General features: G+C 47.6%; 1 protein-coding gene across 1 annotated transcript in view; it reads right to left on the bottom strand.

Annotated features, from left to right (window-relative positions):
• The window catches only part of LOC119400443 (equilibrative nucleoside transporter 4), a 173,176-nt gene that overhangs the window by 52,883 nt on the left and 96,683 nt on the right, over nt 1-23,610 (bottom strand). The window contains exons 6-7 of the mRNA XM_037667483.2: nt 21,937-22,088; nt 16,849-17,108 (exon numbers count right to left, since the gene is read on the bottom strand). Of these exons, the coding sequence (XP_037523411.1) occupies nt 16,849-17,108; nt 21,937-22,088 (412 nt within the window). The remainder of the gene's footprint in view (nt 1-16,848; nt 17,109-21,936; nt 22,089-23,610) is intronic.

The following is a 23,610-nucleotide window of genomic DNA, read 5'->3' as shown; positions in this document are numbered from 1 at the left end:
CATGACGTCACAAATCAACCAAATTTTGGAAGTTATTATGACGTCATCAGGACGTCACTGTGACGTACGTAACTATGACCACGGCCGGTCATGAGGAGCGCGCTCGCTCCTTCCTTTACGGCCTGCGCACGGGGGGGCTGTTGCTACCTATTGCCGCAATTTCGTGGGGGCGCTCCGAGCCAACTGCTCCTAGTGTGCCTCGATGTGTGCGCCCCCCTTAGGGTGTTGCCATTCTTTGAAGGGGCTGATGCCGCCACGACGCCATTTTTTGCCCCGCGTCTTGTGCCTCTCAGCGCAGCTGCCGTAGAGGGGTGAGACGCCGGTAAGAAGCCGTGGGCTAAAATATGGCAGCCGCGCCGCAGTAGACGCCGCAGATGTCCTCACCCTGGACAAAACGCGCAACAAAACGCGCATCAAGGCACCCTAACTGCTCCCTAACTCACTCCCGGCCGTTGCGGAGGCTAGCGCGCGCAGGGAGTGCTCGGCTTCCGACTTACCGTGGCGCTTTCTGAAGTTACTCTATGTGGTATTCAGGGTACCAATGCAATAGAAACATGGTAGCAAGTATATATGATGACTCCGGTAAATTCCGCTTTACAGAAGTGGTGGCGCAGGCCGCTCATAAGCCCGCTTCTGCTGCTCGGCAAAGCATCGACGCGGTTATAACACAGTCTTGTTTTTTTTTTAGGTTTCTGTAACTTCGAGAATAAGTAAGAGGATGAACATTGCATTTGGTTGAGGAAACGGTTTAATCGTGGTTTAGGAAATGTTTATTTCAAATGTATGTGCCGGCCGTCGCTGTACTTGAAAATAACAAACTTGCACATTTTTGTTGGAGGCATCTTAATTCGTGCTTTAATATTGAAACAAATACTTCAAAAAAGTGAAAGTCACTGCATAAAGGGGACGGCCACGCTGCAGACGAAGAGGAAACATAAAAAAAACTTTCAGAGAATCCTTTCAATGGGAAACAGAATGTTTTCCTTGGTACTACAACAATATGCGCATGCAGAACTGAAAAAAATCACTGCTGGTAAAACACTGTAGTGACGATCACAGCTTAAAGGAGTCAAGTCTGTCACAGCCTGATATGCTTCCGCGAGGGCTTGTGAATAAAACCGGAAGGCCTGTCATTCTGATCTGTTAACTTCTTGGTGTAGTTAATAAGAAGAATCCGGAGAAACTTCTCAGAAATAATATGAACCAGCACTCTCGCGTGACTCTTGTCCACACCTTCCGGACAGTCCAGAAGTGGCGAATCTTCAAGGTATGGCTCAACAGTCAATTGCAGAGTCTCGAGGATTTTCGTCCGAGGAAGATATTTGACTGCTTTCTCGAAGAACGTCACAATTGTGTCCAGCATTGATAGTAACTCCGGCTTTGGGTAGTGTAGATCATAGGCTTCTGGCTGACGGAGAAGATGATACAAAGGACTGCTCGTTTTGTTTGTCGTCACTAGCATGGCGCATGTTTCGCAACCGACATCAGTGATGAGTTTGGCAATGTAACCACCTACATACACCAAGCCTGAATAGGCAACAGAGTTCGGTGGTTTGCGAGGAGGTTCTCGCAGAGCTTCAAGTTCCTCAATAACATCTTCCGGAATAGACACCGCCGCTTCTTCAATGTTTTCGTCGCGAATGCCCATGTCTTTTGAAGGTAGCGCCTTTTCCTTGACAATGTGGGTCAAAGCAGCTGTGACGGCTCTTGCGTCTGGCGCGTCATTGCCCCCGCACATTGCCCTCAATTTTCCAAACAATGCCTCTATAGGATTACTGTTAAATTTCTTCGTGAGCACATAGTTTACTCCTTTTCTCAAAAGAAATCGGACTGTCTCCACTGTGGACTTTGTGGTGAAAAGCAGGGCAGTGTACGTCTCGTCTGTAAAGTTTCCAACGCCAGAGGCGACAGAAGAATCCTGGATGCGCTTAATGTAGCCTGAAAATTCATTTTCCAGCCACAGCAATCTAAGCACAGGGGCCTCAGGCATTTTCGCCTCCATCGAATATAAGGTGGTCGGGTCTTAAAAAATATTGTTGTTGCTAGTAGCGCTGCGTGTGCGTCGTCTATTGCCGAGTGCCGAGAAAGGCAGACTGTCCCCACACGCACCTGTACTTCCTTCACCGCTTGCTACAACCGAAAGAAGTAATTAGCACGAGAAATTGGCCGGGCACAGCTGGTTTACAACACGAAGCGCATGCGGCGAAACGCGCTTTGGGCGGTTGGCTCGCGACGCCCTTACGCGGAGCGCGCCGTCGTGACTGTATAGAAAAAGTTCCATTGTACTCCCGGCGGCTGCTCAGGCCGTAAGGAAAGGAGCGAGCGCGCGCCTCTAGACCGGCCGTGCTATGACATAGCGACACACGGTGACATCAGCACATGACGTCGTAGCTTGGTCAAAGGTGGGCCGATCAGGGAGGCAGTGGAAAACCAGGTGAGAGGGCCTCCGATCCTAGAGGCAGTTCAAAACCACGTTAGGTTAAGTTAAGATGATAAGACGCCTGGTTCTCTCAGCAGATTTACTGTAGGGAAGCACTGACCCCGGTTTTCTTTTTTTTTCTTTGTAATACTCGTGGTCCACGTTGCGGACCACGTGGACGACTGGATGGTAGTTGAGCGTCTTCCAGGGGGGTTCTCTCTTCAGCTCCCTTGCGTCCGCCACGGTGGTGTAGCGGTTACGGTGCTCGGCTGCTGACCCGAAGGTCGCGGGTTCCATCACGGCCGCGGCGGTCGCATTTCTTTGGAGGCAAAATGCTAAATGCCCGTGTAGTATGCGATCTCGGTGCACGTTAAAGATCATTATGCCTATATGGTAGCGCACCTTTCGACAGGGACAAAAGAAACAGAAAGGACACGACACTCGCTACTCGGGGACTTTTGTCCCCGTCGAAAGTGCGCTACCTAACCATATAGGCATAATGATCAGTCACCAACTAGCACAGCTCTCTACCTTATTGAACTGCACGTTAAAGAATATCGGATGGTCAAAATTTCCGGAGCCCTTCGCTATGGCGTCTCTCGTAATCATATCGTGGTTTTGGGACATAAAACCCAAACGATTAATATTATCACTTTCCTTACGTGTGAATGTGTGTGTTCGCCGTTGCTGTGTTGGTTGGTTGAGACTCTATCACCTGTGGCACATACCCGCAGAACATGAACTCTGGTATGCGGTTATGTGCCACACGTGACTGAGAGAAATTATTCCATGACGTACGCGACAGGTATTTCACGCTATTCATGTTAGGACCAGTGAATCGCGTTCGTCATACACTGATCCCCTGCTATGCCAATTTTGGCCTACTACAAGTTATGGAGGTGACCAGGAGAGCGCCAGATAGATAGATAGATAGATAGATAGATAGATAGATAGATAGATAGATAGATAGATAGATAGATAGATAGATAGATAGATAGATAGATAGATAGATAGATAGATAGATAGATATAGATAGATAGATAGATAGATAGATAGATATAGATAGATAGATAGATAGATAGATAGATAGATAGATAGATAGATAGATAGATAGATAGATAGATAGATAGATAGATAGATAGATAGATAGATAGATAGATAGATAGATAGATAGATAGATAGATAGATAGATAGATAGCTAGATAGATAGATAGATAGATAGATAGATAGATAGATAGATAGATAGATAGATAGATAGATAGATAGATAGATAGATAGATAGATAGATAGATAGATAGATAGATAGATAGATAGATAGATAGATAGATAGATAGATAGATAGATAGATAGATAGATAGATAGATAGATAGATAGATAGATAGATAGATAGATAGATAGATAGACAGATAGATAGATAGATAGATAGATCGATAGATAGATAGATAGATAGATAGACAGATAGACAGATAGATAGATAGATAGATAGACTAGACAGACTAGACTAGATCAGATAGACTAGACTAGACTAGACTAGACAGATAGATAGATAGATAGATAGATAGATATAGATAGATAGATAGATAGATAGATAGATAGATAGATAGATAGATAGATAGATAGATAGATAGATAGATAGATAGATAGATAGATAGATAGATAGATAGATAGAAATGGCCAAAGTGCCTGAGGTTCGCTAAGAGATGTGTCGCATTTAATAAATAAATAAATAAATAAATAAATAACAAGGCGGTTGAGGTGAACACATGCTCAGAAGCGTCGTTCCCGAATGCCGTTCAGTGAATACTAAGTCCATCATGCCTGTCGGAAGATCGGCAGGCCTCATACTTTGAGACACACTGCGTGATGCGTACCAAGCACTCTGTACTTTACCTTTCGGAGACTTTGTTCCTCCCACTCATACATCACGTGTTTTCCGCGTATACTTGCCGCCCTAACACGACTGTCACGTTCACCTAGAGCACCAGGGTGACATCACGGCCCTTTCACGCCAGACGAACGACCCTCTACGCGATGACGCTGGCTCAATGCGATCTTGGAATCGGTTCTGCTGAGCGCCCACTCTAACACAGCCCACCTCCCCCAAAAAATAAACAAACAACCGGACTTGCGGGTGAGTATACTCGGACGATCGCTCGTTTGTGGGGTCTCCAGTCCTGCTTCCTATACTGGTCGCTCACTGCAGCCCACGTCGTGAAAGAAAAATAACGGAAGTGTTATATCGAGAAATACGATGGGGTGATGCAGGAAAGAGCGAGAGCAAACAAGTCGCGGCAGTGTCAATTATTCCTCCCAGCGTCTCCTTCCTGCAGTGGGACTCGCCGATCACCAGAGAGGAAAGGTTTACTTATGCATCACGTACTACCATGCAGCAGAAGGATGTTCGCGAGAGCAGCAGCACTCCAAACTCCCTCGGGAGCAAAAGGCTCTCTCAAAACATCGTCGACACCGCGGGGAGAAACGCCGCGACGTGACTCGCTGGAAGACGTGCGGCGAACCTGCCGCTCGCGTATTTTTATCTTCCTGCGTTTCCTCCTGAGCAAGCGTTCGGTCGGGTTCCAGTCGTGCCATATATTCGCAGACAACCAGCTTTATATGATGTTCATCGATGACTCCACCACCTCTGTATGTACTATGCCGCCTTGTATTCCGAAATGTGTGTGTGTGTGTGTGTGTGTGTGCGCGTGTGTGTGTGTGTGTGTGTGTGTGTGTGTGTGTGTGTGTGTGTGTGTGTGTGTGTGTGTGTGTGTGTGTGTGTGTGTGTGTGTGTGTGTGTGTGTGTGTGTGTGTGTGTGTGTGTGTGTGTGTGTGTGTGTGTGTGTGTGTGTGTGTGTGTGTGTATTCTCGCCTATAACCTACGTAAATACAGAAAATCCGGAGCTGGGAGCGGGTTAGACGAGATTTTCGGTGTGCAAGCTGCCTTCATGGCGATACACAACGGACAGAAATACGACGAAGGTGGCAGTGACAGCGATAGCTGAAAGTGACAATAGGTGAGGAGGGTGAGTGTGTGGGTGAGGAGGGTGAGTGTGTGGGTGAGTTGTGGGGTTCGCCGTCTACTCCAATGAAATGGGCCGCTCGTCAACGCTGGGGTAACTCGAAAACCATTTATTAAACAAGCTTTAAAACTGTTAAGACAACAAATGAGAGTACATAAACGCAAACTTCCCGAACACTTCCGTGCCTGTGCCGTTAACCTTGGCCCCGGCGGACCGCACGCCGCGCACACACGCACACCTGACCACAGTTCACTGGAAACTCCCCCCTGACCGTTCGCCGTGCCCGCTTATAAAGCTTGTCTCTATCCGGGCGCATGCGCAGTGGCCCTCGCTGCTGTGCCTTGTCACTGCCGGTGCTGACATGGGCGAGGGTGGTGACCTGGTGATTATCCACGGTTCCCCACACATTCCCCCTCTCCAAAGAAGACGTCGCCTCACCGCCTCCCTTGAGGACGTCCTTGGTTTTGGCGGTTGCCCACGCAGCAGCTCCGGTCTCCGTCTCAGGCTGTGGCTCGAGCAGGGCACCACTGGTCTTGTGCTTCATGCGCTCGGGGAAGAGCATCTTTGCGCTTCGTTCGGTGCGGCGCAACTTCTGGATGCATTTGTCCGCTTTCTCGGCGGCGCTCATTGTCAGGAAGCTGTCACTGCGTGCACCAGGTGCCTTGTCGCTAATGCCGATCTTGGCCGACACCACCTTGCTGCACTTGCCAAACAGCGCCTTTAGCTCGGCTGCCTGCTTGTTGTTGGCCAGTCCGCTCACCCACACGTCGCGCACGATCTCCTCGTCTGTGGCCGCATTGGGCGTCATCTGGGTAGCCGTGCCGGCCGCCCTTGTCCTCTGTGCAACGGTCCTAGTAGCCACGGCTATGCGCCCTTCGGCAGCATCCTTCTTGGCCTCCGCCGGAGCTGCTCTTCCAGCTGTCTTCGTAGCCACTGTCTTGGTGCCAACACATGCGACTAGTTTTGGCGTCTCCGAACTAGCATTCTCATTTGGCGCGGAGGCGTGATCCTCCTCCTCTGCCTCACCACCATCTTCTTCCTTCTCCGGCTCGTAGTTGGACGCCAGCACGCTCCCTTGACCAGGCGGAAGCGCTGCTGCTTGATCTGGGCCTGGGCCTTGTTTTTCGTGCATGCCGCAATCGCCATCCCCTGTGGTGTCGGCGCCGGCATCAGCGGAAGGTGCCGACGTCTGCGCGCTCGTATTCTCCCGCGTCGCGGCGGGTTGTTCCTCCTCCGTCGCGGTCACACTCGTGCCCAAGTTGACGACGTCGTCAGCCTGCATCACCGATAAGTCGTCTCCCTTTAAATCAGACTCGCACTGGTTCATTACCGCGTCACTGCCGGCGGAATCGTCTTCCTTCACGACGTCGACCACCTCGCCTTCGGGCTCCTCTTGCGCCGGCATGCAGTCCCGCCCAACCGGGGCCGTCAGCCATCCGAAGTTCAATGTTGGGGCCACGACGCCCTTGGCCGCGCAATAGGCTGCGGATTCGGCGTGTCCCCGCGCCGCGCAGTACACTGCGGAGGCTACGTCGAGGCGCTCCGTGGTCTCGAGCAGCTTTTGCAGTGCGGCCTCCATTCTTGCTGGCAGTAGACAGGGCCAAGTTCACGTTGGGCGCCAGTGTGTGGGTGAGTATATATATATATATATATATATATATATATATATATATATATATATATATATATATATATATATATATATATATATATATATATATATATATATATATATATATATATATAGTCGAGAAAGGAAGACAAAACGTACGAAACAAGCTTTACTAACGTTTCGGCAGGAGGGCCTGCCTTCGTCAGAGTGAATGGTTAGAGATGCCACACAGGGCATATATACAAGGCGCTTGCGTCCATATCGCAAGACTAAGTGATTTTCACTTTTTTGGACAGGCGATATTACAAATCAAGATATATACGTGGTTATACACAATGCACGTGGCAATGTACAATAATAGTATGGCACATCTTAGATAGATAGAAACTTGTGTGCATTGAACAAAGTATACAAAACAGCAAAACAAAACTGCAAACGGCGCACAAACCAAAACAGAACCGCGAAATTCATACAGTAGTTTATATGGACATAAAGGCAGCAGGATAATCTCGGTCAAACAGGGATGAAAATAATACAAATAAATAGATACAAGAAGCGCGCAAAGCATGTACGTTCGAAATAATGAGTGACACAGGCCGCAGGCGTTGCGTACGCGATGATAGCCAAATAGTGAACCGCGCGCAAGCAACATACGTTGTCATAAAATAGTGATTAACAAGGCAAAATGCAAGCAAGTGCACCCGAGCTCTCGTTCATTCCGTCAGACAAAGTTTTGAATTTATGAATTAGGAATGATTCTCTAACCTCGCGTTCATGATGTGATTTAAAACCTGATTCAAGTATTGTGGCTCTGATATTACTAAAGGAATGGCCTGCGTCGGTGACATGCCTCGAAACTGGTAAGTGAGGAAGGGCATGCACATGAGCTTTATGATTGTTAAAACGGTACCTAAAGGCAGTTTCAGTTTGACCTATATACTGTATATGACAGATGGAGCATTCAAGCAGATAAACCACATTCGCTGAGTCACAATTGAAATCGCCCCTGATTTTCAACTTGAAGTTAGTCGCTGTGCTGGTTGCCAGGGTAGCCGTTGTCATGTGAGCGCACACTTTGCAACGGGGCTTTTTACAAGGATGGCAACCAACCATGTGGGTGTTGTCATTGCCTTTGGTTTTAGAGGAAGTTAACAAATCGCGCAAATTTTTGCCTCGTCTGTAGACAACACGGGGTGGTTCTGGAAAGGCTCTTGTAAGACGTTCGCTCTGCATAAGCATGTTGTGGTGTTTTCGAAGAATAACTGCGACATTAGGGGCCGATGCACTATGGGTTAACACCAAGTTAATCTGTGAACGAGTCTTAGCATTTTCCTTCGTTCTGCTGAGTGCTGTTCGGTCTAATGCGTCGGCGCGCTTTACTGCGTCATCGATTAACTTCGGCGGATATTTCTGTTGAAGAAGTGCAGTGCGTAATCGGTTACAATTAGCATCAAAATCAGACTGTTCTGAGCATATTCGCTTAAAGCGTAAGGCCTGGCTATAAGGTATGCTCGATTTGCAATGCCTTTTGTGGCTGCTTTCAAAATGTAAGTACCTGTGTCTGTCGGTGGGCTTGCGGTACAGTTTGGTGGTTAATTTCGTACTATTCAGACATACTGTCACGTCGAGAAAGTTAATAGTGATTGGTGAATATGTGTGCGAAAATGATATGGAGGGGTGAACATTGTTAAAGTCCGAAATGAAAGACAAAAGTGCCGCCTCTCCATGTGACCAAATTATGAATATGTCGTCAATGAATCTCTTATAGTAAAAAGGCTTCAACGAACGACCCGACAAGAATTTATTCTCAAGGATTCCCATGAAGATATTCGCATAATTTGGCCCTATTTTTGTACCCATTGACGTACCGCTTACCTGAACGTAATGCACTTCGTTAAATTCAAAGTTGTTGTACCGTAGTATCATTTCCAGCAGGATAGCTATAGTGGAGCTATCAATAGAATTATCAAGAGCGGAGTGATCATAAGCCTCAACCACGGCCCTTATACCGTCCAAGTGAGGTATGCTTGTGTAAAGAGATGCAACATCGAGAGTGACAAGGAGAGAGTTGTTGGGTACAGTAAGGTTGTTAATATCTGACTGGAAGTGGTCAGTATCACGTAAAAATGATGGAAACGTGGGTGGTATCCGGCTGATCAGGCCATCTACGTAACGTGATAGGTTTTCTGTTACTGTACCTATGCCGGAAACAATTGGGCGACCAGGGTTATTTTGTTTATGAATATTTGGCAACAAGTAGAATCTACCTGCGACCGGATTTAGAGGGATCAAAGAAACTGCCCTTTCATTTAATTTTTTATCCTTTATCAGTGCCCTTATTGTGCTATCTAGCATTGCTTTATAATCTTCAGTCGGATCGGCATCGAGCCGTTTGTAAAACGACCTATCATCCAGTTGGCGTCTAGCTTCAGCGATATATTTATACGTGTCCATAACCGCAATGGCACCACCCTTGTCAGCAGGTTTGATTGTGATATCAGTGCGCCCACTTAGATTCGCTATAGCTTGCAGTTCTAGGTTCGATAAGTTTCCTTTGAAAGAACGTCGCTCGTTATAAGACTGAATAATATCTCGCGTCACCGCTTTAATAAACATGTCAAGATGTTTGTCCCGTTGTGGCGCAGGTGTCCAGCGTTTAGCCGAAGGCAAAGCTGTTGGATCGTCGGCCGGAGCCGGCTGATCGAAGAAGTATTCGTGCAGCCTCATATTTCGTGCGAAGTTATCTAAATCTTTGTACAACTGAAATTCATTGTAATTACCGCTTGCAGGACAAAAGCTTAGGCCACGGGATAAAAGGCTTAGTTCTTCTTTAGATAAAGTAGCGCTTGAAATATTAATAATATTATCGGCTACAGGTGCACGTATTGTTTCCTGGACCGAAGATAGAGGCGTTGAGCTTTGAAGTGTTACGCCGTCTCTGAGCAGCTTTTTACATTTACGTGAGTTAAGTTCGTCGCGTTTCCTTTGCTCATATGCACTTAGGGACAAAGATTCTTCAGGAGAAAGGACAAACTGATCGAGCAGTTGACGTTCCCTGTTCATTAAGGATTTTAGTGAAGACCGATAGTGGTTTAATACGATGCGTACTAGCTCAAGTGAGGCGTTCCTTAGCGTCTCAAGCCACTTCTTCGCGTTGCCCTTAGACAACTGTGATGTTGCCGGCTGCAGACAGAGACTTAAACCCCTAGGCGGAATGGACACCGCTAAATACGCTTCTAGAGTGGACACATGTAGCTCATAACATACACGTTTCTCGACAGACTTCCGAATTATTTGAAACTCCTTAGAACAATTAGAATTCACATTATTCGACAACCAGCGCTGTAGTCAATTATTCGGTTTCTTTTTTAATATATATATATCTATCTCTCTCTCTATATATATATATATATATATATATATATATATATATATATATATATATATATATATATAATCTTCGAGCACAGTTAGTGGTGTCGTGTCGTCTGGATCTCTTCCTTGTACATGTCGTTTTTCGCCGTAAACCATGAACGCAATCGTATTCGCCCAATTTTCTATCCTTATTTAGTGGGGTATTTTCTAGGAACGTGTAAAATCAATTTTCAACGGTTAAATGTTCAAGTAATACATGGAATACTTTTCTGTAATTTTTCCGCGAGATGTAGGTGGAGACGCGGATTTCGTGCCGAGGTGGGTTAAGGATCGAAAGCGTTAAGGATCGCACAGTAGGGGTGTCCTCCTGCTTCTACTGCCGAATTTCGCAAGTACTAAGAGTTGCTGCAAAAACGACCGTGTTGCTCACAAATGCCAGAAAAGAAACAGAGAAAAGATAAATTGGAACACAGTTCTAACAGCGCTACTATGCACGTTGAATGAGTCACTCCTAAGGTGGCGCTAAACTCTTTGTATGTTCCTTTTACTTCTTTTCATCTCCGTTGCAAGGATAGGATGCAAAAGTTTGTGACCGCACGACGCAAAGCCACAGCTTCATCATCACCACCATCATCATCAGCAGCAGCAGCAGCACACAGACTTTGGGAAATGCTGATGATGATGTCTTTTTTCCATTTCGCATCCAAAAACGCGCCTCTTCACCATCTTTTGTCTCCTCCTGTCATTTTCATTTATTTATCTCAGCAGCCGGTGCCCTATCTTCTGACGACTTCGTTGCGATTGTTGGCCGCGGTGGTGTAGCGGTTACGGTGCTCGGCTGCTGACCCGAAGGTCGCGGTTTCGATCCCGGCCGCGGTGGTCGCATTTCGATGGAGGCGAAATGCTAGAGGCCCGTGTACCATGCGACGTCAGTGCACATTAAAAAGCAGCAGACGGTCAAAATTTCCGGAGCCCTCCACTACGGCGTGCCTCATAATCATATCGTGGTTTTGGCACGCAAAACTCCAGGTATTATTGTTATTCTTTGCGACTGGCGATATATGCTTCCGTTTCTCAACTCTTAAATGACGTAACGCTCGTGCATCACAAGAAGGCTACACGAAAATGTTAAGGGGTGCGTTGAAATCCTATAGCCTGCACTGACGGCTAAGAAGACGCCTTCGAGAAAGGTAGAGACTCTTTATATTAGAAAAACAGGGATTTTCGCCGGCGTCAGTATACCGCTGGCATGCTACTCTGTGTAGGGATGGGGAATGGGATTGACAGACTAAAGAAGAGAGTGAAGGAAATAATAATAAAAAGAAAGAATACAAAAACATGAAATGCGCAAGTGAAACTGATAGGAATATTTACAACGAGGGTGTTAGGTAAGTTAAGGCTTTGCTATGTGAAATAGCAAACCATTGAAGCTTTCCGACTAGGCCAATTTTCGAGAGGTAATTAAACAGTGGCTGTAAAACCCGTCGCTGCTTTGAAGGGCCGGGCACTGGGCCTAATATGTTGTGTAATGAAGCTTATCGTGTTTCGCGATAAAGTGCATTTGGAAAGAACTGATGCCACCTCGCGCGTCTTGCATTCGCGAGGCTTTGCCGACTTGGTCGGAATTGAACTGAAACTCGAGATGATTGCTCTTCTTTTAATTTAACGATCTGCGGTTACCATTGAAACAAAGCCTATCTAACATGAAAGCATAAAAAAACTTTGGAGCCCTGCAATGTGTTCGGAACTGCAACTTCATCTACTCTCATAACAAACCGGAAAAGCTAGTCGCATTCGCAAAAGAATTCATCACAACGTAATTACCGCCGTCCAGCGTGCAAACGAGCTTCCAGTGCTAGGTATACAATGGGATCTCTAACTCGAAAGAAAAAAGTAGCTGCTCCACGTCTTTACAGTTAATCTCGGCTCGTTATTGCGTCGTTTGCATTCATGAGAGTCCGACGCAATTAAGTCGGGAGCGTCAGTTTTGTGAGCCCCGTATGGAGGCCGCCCACAAACACCCCATCATTGAGCGAGAAGTGCTGCATATATTGTGACCCGTGTCCCCCGCTGCCAATGCGAAATTCTAGGTTCTAGTAAAAGTATGCATCGTCATGGGAGTCGGTACAGCCTGTATCTAGGCGCAGACTCCTTCAAGTATGACCGAGTAAAAAATTTCGTTGGGCGACCTGGTTCGTGACTTTAGAAAGAAAAAATCGTGGCGCTAAACAAACGCGTTTTCACAGCGCCAGCAGTGTGCTCTCCTACTAAGGCATACTTGTTGGCTAGTCGGATGAGCGCCTTGATCCAGGGCTGAAAAAGCGAAGAGAAGGCAGATGCGTGGACAGCGCGTTTTTGCGTAGCGCACGTGTGGTGCGTTTTTCGTGCCTCTGCGTTGTTCCCTCGTTTCTTTTGCGCTGCAGGTTTCTTTTTCTTCTTCTTCTTCTTCTTCAAGTCCCTTGAAGCACCGTGTGCTTTGAAAAACTGCACGCAGGTGAAAGCTCAGGGATTCGATGGGTCGTTTAGCGAGACAGTACGTCCTTTAACGTAAATTTGATTAGGTTGTAATAAACTACTCATTTTGCCCAGTGGAATCACTTCGAGAAATCAGCGAAGCGATTATTGGCTACGGTGGTTGTACTCATAAGCAGCATAATAATTTTTTTGTAAGAGTGTAGTTCATCGGCTCTCAAAATGGCAAATGAGACGATCGAGCAGCGCGCTTGAGCTTTTAACTGATGAACACGAACTTGTGACAAATCGTGGCTGTGGGGTCGTGACGACCAATCTGTCTTGAATAAGCGGAAATGTAATGTTGTGGACCTCTTTGGCAAAAGCTCTTGCCGCAGAAACCCAAGTGTGATTGTTATAAAATGTAATAGCTGCATTAATGAAAAGTATTACAAGTACAGAATACAAAATCAATTCTGGGAAGCAATAACTTGTACAAAGAGAAAAATTAGGAAATAACATACCTTCGCACACAAGCAGCTTTGAATAAAGTTGACGTTAAGAAATTATTTGGTCCCGTTGCAGAAGACGTAGGAACAACGCAATAAGACCAATCATACGCGAAAAACAGTACAAAAGAAGATAGGGGGACAAGCCACAGCGCCGTAACTTTTTCCAGCAATTATGAACCAACCAGCCCAAGTATGCACGCGTGCACGTGAGAACTCTTTGTTTGTGTGTACGTAAATCCTTACGGTACCTGTAATGACGCAAGACGCATAGTGGCCGGCGCGACACCGATGTCGGTTGCACTGTCTCGCGTGGAATATCTATGAATACCTATTCAAACGTTTTCACGGCAACACTCGTCGCTTCGGTACGCGCTCTTGCGGTGCTCCCTCGCGCCACCCTGCACCGATTTAGGTGGGACGTCGTTTAGCCAGACAGGCACTGCGGGCAGCCCGTCTAGAAACCGCGGATATTTCGGTGAACGTTGGAGAAACAGCGGAGGAGGGAGGCTCGTGCCCGGTGCTCAACGCAGCCAATTTGCATGGCCGCACATTGAACGCAAGGCTCGTATGAAAGACGAGAACCTGGGAGCTGTCGTCTGGTTGCCAGGCGACCGTGAGGGCGATGCGCGGCAGCCCTTTCCTCCTCCTGCGCTGTTTACGCTGACACTCTCGGCGGTCAGGAGATAAGCAGACTTGAACCTCGTCATCGTATATCGCTGCACGATAAAAATAGATGGGAGGAAGGGGTTTTTGAGTCCCGCCGCTTAGGGGTATAACTCGTGTTCACGTTTTCCATAACGCAGTTTGCGGGAAGAAAAAAATGCTCGATCAAGGCCTTCATAGTATCGATCGCAGCCCTAAAGGAAAACTAGCGCCGAAAACTCGTAGTGCGCGTCATACAAAAACACTTAGTTCTTTAGCATTTCCTACTCGCTACATGGGAAGCCTATTTAGATGCACCCTATATGGTGCCTTCGCATATCACTAGGCGGCGTTTGACCACTCCACTGCGAGAACCTCTCACTTTTTCTCTGTCTACATTAAAATCCTAATTCAGAAAAAAGGTGACGTCATCACGTTGCCCAGCAACAAAACCAGTCAGTAACCAACACATATAACATGCGAACGATGAATACAAGATGAATAACTTCTAACTCGCTCAGTTTTCTATCCTAGCATGCCGCTGCCTGCCTCGTCATAGCAACGGCACTCTCATTTCACTCTTGCATATCTCTGAGACGAATCGATTGGATGATTACTGCTACAACTTTCTAATTACGCCTATTCATAAAAGTAACAAGTAACCCACGCAACGCTACAGCTTGCTGTCACATTAACGCATGCTCACGTGTCAAAGGCCGTTCAGCTGGCCTCGCTGATTACGTAAGTCTTCAACAAAAACTACAGACATGCACACGGGAAGAAGAAATGCCACACACTCACGACGACTAACATTTATATTTGCGTTATTCAGAGAAACAAAAAACGACCGCGTATGCATTTATACGGCTATGCATTTATACAGCTATGCATATCAAATACTGCAAGTTGTTGATTACTTCGCTTATGCCTGTTCAACATGCTTTTTAGGGCTAGTTTGGAATCCGTAAATATATTCCATGTTTTGTGTGGCCGCTGTCGAAGTATAAACGAAAGGGCCGCCTTAATGCCATTTAACCCAGCTGACGCAAATATCGCTCGCTCAAGACTAAACGAAAAGTATTTTTTTGTACAGGGCACAAAAATTCCTCACGATAATCGACGTTGAGCTGTGTGAATACGCCTGTTTCAGCGGCGTGTTCTTAGTGCATATAGGCGGTGCCTTCCCATTGCTATAGACTAACGGCGTTATCACGACTGTGAAGTGTGTGACTTTGTGCGTGCGTGCACTCCTTGTCTCTCTCTAAAGCTCCCGCATCCCTTCCCCCAGTGTAGGGCAGCACACCGCATCCCTGCCTTTCCCTCCTTCCTTCCTTTCTTCCAAACCTATCTGGCGGGGCGCTGATTGGGCCATTTTCTTTTTCGCACTGGTTCCCGAGATACATGGCCCGATTTTTAGTGGTGACAGTATTCAGGGTGACATGTTCCGTGGCATATTGTGTGACACTTAAGCAGGGATCGAAACACGCGTGTGTAGCTTCCGACGGCCTGGCCAAAGCTAATGTAGCGTTTTCGATGGAGGCGAAAATGTTTGAGGCCCGTTTACTTAGATTAGGTGCACGTTAAAGAACTCCAGGTGGTCGAAATTTCCGGAGCCCTCCACTACGGCGTCTCTCATAATCATATTGTCGTTTTGGGACGTTAAACCCCAACAATTATTATTAAAGCTAAATTTAGCACTCGCTTTAGCAATGTTCATTAAAAAAGTGGGTCTTCATATTTATCTGAGCTCAATCCGAAGTTTCTCCTGCGAAGACTTCAGGAGGCAGCTTCTGTTGCAGTTGCTGAGCGATACGACCCCTTTGGGAGGCAAAGACATTTTCGAAGACACTTTGTCACGTGTCGGCCCAAGTCTTCTTTTGCTTGCGGATGAAATGTTGCACGTGTCGGCCCAAGTCTTCTCTTGCTTGCGGATGAAATGTTGCGCAGGATGTGGAGAGGGTACGAGACCTACTCATACACGCGCTAAGGTCGGCAGTTGCGGCCTCGAAGAAGACAAGACCACTTGTTGAAATGTTCACTCCAGTGACACCCATGTCTTCACGACATTACTTTGACACATAGTATATGTCACACAGTACAATCCACTACGATGTTAGGATGCTTTTTGTTTTCCTTCTAGTCTCATTTGCTGCGCACGCCCGTACGTGTGCCTGTTTATGCGTTTCTCCTTTATTTCTTTTCGTTTCCATTCAGCTTAATGCCGTAGCAGATTCACCAGCTTCTTACGCCTTCCACTACCAACGTATAAGCACGGGAATGCTACTTGCAGGAGGACTTGTTGTTGGGCATGCTAACCGTCATAGCGGCTGTGTTCCAATACTGCCGTAGACAACAAAATAGACCGCCAAACGACAGCGGCCATCGTTAGTCACATGCCAACTCTCACGTAGCCAGCAAAGTAGCTTCGTGAAGATAGCCTCGGAGACAAATACGATGCTGGCTACTTCCCCGTCCAAACAAGATGGCCGCTGAGCGGAATGCTTGCATCTCGCCGCTATGGTCGTCTGCCCAGAGGTAGACGCTTTCTCATCCGCTTAATATAAACGACGTTCCCCTTTTTCAAAGATTCGAACACGAGAGAAGAACCATGTCTGCCTGTTTTCCTTAGCTTTTTCTTGTCGCGAGGTGGCGTAATGTCTCACAGACGCCATGCAGGGGCATTAGATTACTCGGACGCCTGGGGCTATATGGTGTCTTTTAAGATGTCAGTGTATACTGTTGCGATGCTGACCAGAATTAGAACACATCCACCGAGACTAATACACTGAGACATATAACACAGGTGCACATGCGACTCACGCTTGATGCCGCTCCACAATCTGGGAGGTCTGCCGTGAGTTCTCCTGCGCATGCGCACAACCACTTCCTGGACACGGCAGTTGACACCCTTAAGACCGGAAGTGGATAATTCGTCGCTTCCGGCGCCGACACTGGCACCAACTAAGCCTCGCCGTGAAGGGGCGCCACAGGAAGCAACATCGCCAGAGCCCCCTAGCGACGCCGACATGCGACCGCTCCACAGGCTCCTCGTGGTGTCGTCAGTGATGTACCCACCGCGCCTACAGGTGGTGAGAAAAATAAACGCATACGATATAAGCACACCCTCAACATCAATAAACGCACAACGAAAGTTCCAGCGTTGCTTGTCGGCGTTTTTTTTTTTTCCTCTTTCGAACGCGTTTCTTTTATTTTTTTCGTTGATCATCAAAATGTATATTTCAGGAAGCTAGAGCCATACTGCCCCATCCCCTATCCCCTCCTCATCCTGCTCCAACAAACGAATGGAAGTATGTTGTAGCATGGCTGCCACTCAATGCAACAGACCGCAAAACAGATAAATGGTACACAAGACCAGGCGCGGCGCCGGGATTTTTTACTGGGGGACACTCACGACAAGTGAGTTCCTTCAGGGGGGCAGGGAGGCTGGGAACTTACGCGCTGTGTTTTCAATATGTTCGCCGTTTTTACTTATAAAATACAAGCGCTAAGACGGCAGGGACAAGAAAGGGCAAAACACGAGCACTTACAATTGAAGGCTTTATTGCTTCAATATACTTATACCGGAACCTTATCATTGCCTGTTACCCGCGCATGCGCACCGTTGGTCGAAGCAAAACATTGAAGATGCATGGCATGGGCCATGGGACAGCTACCTCCTCTCCTCGAGCATTGTCACTTCTTTGGCAGATAAGGCCAAAGACGGGCGACTGATCGACGCCCCAGTGTTGATACGGAATGCTTCCGCAAGTTGACTCGTCGTGCGATCTCTGTGTTCGAAAGAAACTTCCGTTTCAGCAAACCGCGCTTCGCATCGGCACTCAGCCCAGTGCGTGGCCTGGTGTGTTAGGGGTCTTCCCTGCAAGGAAGACTGGTGCTCCCTTCGGAGTATATCCACACATCGGCCTGTCCGTCCAACGCAGACACAAAGAAAATTATATATATATATATATATATATATATATATATATATATACACTTTTTTGATGAAAGCTTTCACTTGTGAGTAAGCGCTCGTGTTTTGCCCTTTCTTGTCCCTGTCGTCTTAGCGCTTGTATTTTATAACTATGGTTCAGACCAACTAGCTAGTGGCGTAGCTAGTGGCGTAAGAGGGGGGGCGCTCCGAGCTCGTGCGCCCCCCCTCCTTCCAGAACTTGTTTTGCTATGGCATACAGAGCGCTCAAAATGACACTCGATCACATTTGCCTGCCGAACCCCCCCCCCCCCCCAAAAAAAAAAAATAAAAATTCCTGGCTACGCCCCTGCAACTAGCTCGTCTTTCCGTTTTGTTTCAATGGCCCCGCCACGGTGGTCTAGTGGTTATGGCGCTCGACTGCTGATCCGAAGGCCGCGGGATCGAATCCCGGCCGCTGCGGCTGCATTTTCGATGGAGGCGAAAATGTTTGAGGCCCGTGTACTTAAATATAGGTGCACGTTAAAGAACCCCAGGTGGTCGAAATTTCCGGAGCCCTCCACTACGGCGTCTCTCAAAGTCATATTGTGGTTTTGGGACGTTGAACCCCAGATATTATTATCCACTACGGCGTCCCTCATAATCATGTAGTGGTTTTGGGACGTTAAACTCCTGATATTATTGTTTTGCTTCAATGTTCGCCTTTGAGGCGCAAAGGGGTGCAGGCGGAAATCCTATGGGGGTAGCTTCCATCCCCCTCCCCCTGCTGGCGCAGCCCCCGCACATGACACGAAAAGGCCGGAGTTTCGCCGTAAAGATGACGCGTCGATTAGAGGTGTGCACGGGCTCCGAAAGCCCGACCCGGCCCGCGGGCCGGGCTCGGGCGGGCCGACGTATTTTCGCCTCGGGCCCGGGCCGGGCTCGGGCTACTTGGAGTTTTATCGGGCCGGGCTCGGGCCCGGCGCAAGGCCCGACTCAAGCCCGAAATATAGAGAATGAGCGGGAATTGTTTTCGAGCACGCATACAGCGCCTTTTCCGCGACCGCCCTTTACCGCTTTTCCTTTCCATTCGCTACTTTAAACAAAAGGGGAGCAGGCAAAGCACTGCCTCTGTTGCACTCCGACAAACAGAGAAGTAACACCACCTGAGCTAGTGACGGCGCCACGCGACTGTTCGCGTTAGATTTGAGGCCAAATCTTATATGAGTGAAAATACACGCGACAGCGACGAGTGACCCGACGTAGATCGCCTTCGTGCAAGCTGCATGGGCATACCCAAGGAGGTTTAAAAAAAACTTGGGCATACCCCATACACGTGACGGCTTTGGCGAGCGAACTCCATTGTTGCTGGCATGAGGCCGTCTACTTGTAATTTGTAATCTGTGTAATAGAGACCGTTCGTCGTGTGTCGTTTGATCATATTTGATATGCTCAATAAAATGCCAAATTACCGGAAAACGATGTGTTGTTTTCGCGGCGAACCTTCAAAAAGCCGGGCCGGACCGGGCCGGGCCCGGGATTGTGTTTTCGTACGTCGGGCCGGGCCGGGCGGGCTCGCAGCCCTTTGCCGTCGGGCTCGGGCGGGCCTTCGACAAAGTCAGCGGGCCCGGGCCGGACTCGGGCTCGGAAATGCGGCCCGTGCACAGCTCTAGCGTCGATAGCGATGTATTAAACTGCGTGAAATATGATTCGCAGTTTTAAGTATCTTATTAGACTATCTTGTTACAGTAAATATTCGTTTGCTAATTAAATCTCCAAACATATTTCATTTCACGTGGACACAGATAAGCATCAAGAGTTGTCATTCGATGATTACCACGAACACTCGTTGTTAGAACGCTGGCGTGGTGAACAACGCAGTCAGTATTGTAACAGGGAAGAAACAGTGCAACATTCTGACAGGATACAAGACGAAGAAGGGACGACAATAGCGTTGATTTACAATTGACTTTATTTGTCGACATGTGGGCCCATATATACCATGACAGTAAAAAAAATAGAAAGAGATAACATAGCATGATTGGTACCCATATCTCTCATCAACATATATCACCGCTATGCTCCACAAGTACGTGCTGTACATATCACCTAATGTTAAAAAAAAAATCTGCTTCTTTTTTGTGAGAGGGTCAGAGGTGGCATGCCCACACCGTTATTCTTGATTAGTTCTATTTCTGCAGCTTCAATTATTTATGTAGTCCTATCGTCTTTGCTTTTTGCTATAACTTTTGTTTCGGGAAAAATTGGTTTGCAGCCACAATCCCTGCAGTGGAGTAACAGCTACACATAACTACAACGAAAACAGAGCAATTAGTGGCCACCTAGGCCTCCGCTGCAGGGATTGTGGCTGCGAATCAATCTTTCCCGAAACGAAAGTTGTAGCAAAAAAATGGCTGATCCCTCCGCCATAGGAATCGGTATAACACGAAAGTGAAACGTGTCGTGACAGAAGTATACATATATAGTTCACTCTTTATACCGTATTGGTATATGAGAGCTTGTACAATGTCTTTTTTTTTTGGCAGATATAGCACCGCTTGATGTGGACGCACCCACGTTGATGCCTAGTGGCACATTACCGACGACTAGCGCCCATGAACATGATTTAACCCTCGCGGTAGCTGAAGTTTTCAAGCTATACCTAGACACCGCAAATGCTGAATCCCGCGCAAAGATGGCACCAACAAGCACATAGTAAGCACTCCTTCAAAGCGTCGTGAAACGCGAAGAAAACGTGACGAGTGTTGTGTCTTTCCTCTAGCCTTGCCGTTAATTCTCAAAGGGCGATTTTTCGATACGGATGGATGCTATGAGCGAGCCCAGGGCTCACTCATAGCGCCATCCAGCGGTGTGTTAAAGCGTTAACGAAATTACACTTCTATTGTACACGCGCTGAATGGGACGGTCTTAACAACGGCGCGTTGCCGGAGCTAATTGCGGAGGCAACGACGTATCTTTTTTTTTTTTTCGAGCCTGGTGGCAGACATGCCACCACCCTATTACAAAGGGGACGCTCATAGCATCCATCTATCCATCCAAAAGCACTGTGAGAGGAAAATGTGAAAGATAAAAGGCGCGTTCATGTAGCTTCCCTTATGTGTTTGGCGGTAGCTCAGTGGGCTAAACGCCCGCCAGCCATCGTCAGGGACCGAGAGGTCGTGGGTTCGACTCCTGTCAATCGCACTTTTTCTTAAAGTTTTGTTTTTCCTTTGCCATCTGATGGCGGTCGTTTTGCTGACGTATTTCCGTCATGGAAATACGTCATGAAAGTCTTGGTGTAGCCCCCATAAAACACTTTCGTGTTAAAGACAAAGATCATAGGACTAGATAAATAATTGAAGCTGCAGAAGTAGAACGAATCAATAATAACTGTGTGAGCATGCCATCTCTGACCCTTTCAAAAAAAGAAATAGATTTTTGAACCACAACACGTGCTTGCGGGGCACATGGCGATGATATACGCTGATGAGAGATATGGCCATTAATCATGGTAGTTTTTTTTTCTATTTTTTACTGTCATGGTATGCATGTGCCCACAAGCCAAAAAGTAAAATCAGTTGTAAGTCCACGCCGTTGTCATCGCTTCTTCGTCCTGTGTCCTGTCAGAATTTTGCGCTGTTTTTTCCCTGTTACAAGCATGAACCAACTGGCACAAGCTTCAACCCTAGCAACACCGTCAGAGCTGAGCGTAACGCTAAGCGTTGCCTTTCCTTCATTTCAATGCGCACATGAAACTTTGAAATAGTGCGACTTCACACACTGTAGGTGTGCGAAGAGGCAGCTCGCCAAAAGCCATCTGGGCTCCCCGAGTCTTTGCACCCGGCAGGACGCTCGAGCTGCGTTTAGCCGCGTCAAAATGTAGCGCACTTGCGCGGTAGACAAGCGTTCACCTTCTCCACTCATGCTGGACGCGACATTTTCGAGCGGTTGCTAGGCCAGCAGCACCGCTTGCAAAACACGCTGCGACGACGACTGACCGGCGCGCGTCGATGGACTCCTCGTCGTCGAGCACGTCGCTGGACTCGAAGTCTGCGCCACCAGCCGTGCTCGTCGGTGACGCCGGTGGAGTGCGAAGCGAGAGCACGCCGTACTTGCCCGTCTTCGACTCGACGGGGTCCAACATGTCCACCTGCGAGAAAGGGCCCAGCTGTTACGTGCGCTCTCTATCACCCAGAGACGGGGCGCATTCCTGCGTCCTGGCTAATGTCACCGCATACGGCTCTCTAACCATACATACCATACATAGTAACTTCAGCTTTTTCTAATATGTATGCATTCCGTATAGAGATGGCCGACACCGCAGCCTATGAGCACTGCGGCGATGAAGACACCATTCGACATAGTGTGCGCGACTGGCCGTACACAGAGACAATGGCTTTGCAAAGCAATCAACAATTCGGACGACCAACCACTGTCGAAGGAAAGGGAGGACTTAAAGGGACACTAAAGAGCAAAACGATTTTTTTCGCATTAGTAAAGTAGTCTTCCACGATACCAAAAACACCACGCTTGCTGCGAGAAGACGCTTAATAGGCGAGAAAACGCGCAAAAAGAAAATACAGGTGGCGACGCCACCTTGGAATCCTCGCACCATTTGCCGTGACGTCACATATTTTTGACGGCGCCTGCTTGGGCCTACGTAGTTCCCAATCGGTTAAATCGAAGTACATTGTCTTCTGAGGGGGCCAGAGACTTGACATAACGAGTTTGTGGAAATTTCGTCGAGCCAGTGGTGCCAAAATACATTAAATCCTCTTTGAAACCTTTTACGTCACGAATTACAATGTTCGGCGCGAAATTTAAAAATGAAACTTTTAACTTGGTTTTCTCCTCTAATAATAAACCTATGGTGGTGAAATAAACTAGACAAGAGTTCTCCGAGCACACTTTATCAATCTAAACCAATTCATTGTTTTTCTTTAGTGTCCCTTTAACGTCGCAGAAGAAGGCAAGCACGCTTTTTGTCAATATGTGAACGACTCTGGCTGGAACTACCTTCCTGTGTGTGCGTTTCCTTCGCATTTTTACTTTATCTCTGTCCTCTTTATAAGCCCCCGCCCCCCTGTGCAGGGTAGCAAACCAGTAGCAAGAAGCAGGTTGACTACCCTGCTTTTCCTTTACATCTCGCTCTCTCCAACATCAAAGCTCGTCAACATCACGCCCTAAGCGATTGACACGAACGCCCAAGGCCGCGCTCTTGTTGCATGCGCCGAAAGCAACCACGACGTCGTGGACGCCCTTTGCCACAGCGTTAATTGCTTTCATGCCGAACTGTGGCGGAGCACTTGTTCGTTCCCGCGCACCCTAAACTGTATCGTTGGTTTTCCGGTAAGCAGATGCCGTGTGTGGCTGTACTTTACGTACTTCTGGACTCGTGGATAGGCTCTCGTGGGTGGACACTGACGACACTCCAGAGGTTTACGAGGGACTGATCGCCGCCGCAGTGAATGCTCCGTGCACCAGTCGGGAGTTTAAATGCTGGTTAAAGTGACAACACTGTGTGACGTGTGACCTTGCAAAGAGTCGATATTTAGCGCGAGGACGAGAAGGGAGGACACAACACTTCTCGTCCTCGTGTTACTTTGCGCTCACTTCATGTCTTACCAACAAGGCCGAATTTCTCCTCTTGCACAGAGCTTCTCATTAAAAGA

Source organism: Rhipicephalus sanguineus, chromosome 7 (assembly GCF_013339695.2).
Source record: "Rhipicephalus sanguineus isolate Rsan-2018 chromosome 7, BIME_Rsan_1.4, whole genome shotgun sequence".
Lineage (NCBI taxonomy): Eukaryota > Metazoa > Arthropoda > Arachnida > Ixodida > Ixodidae > Rhipicephalus > Rhipicephalus sanguineus.
The sequence above is the reverse complement of the archived record's forward strand: the minus strand, read 5'-3'. Positions and strand labels throughout refer to the sequence as shown.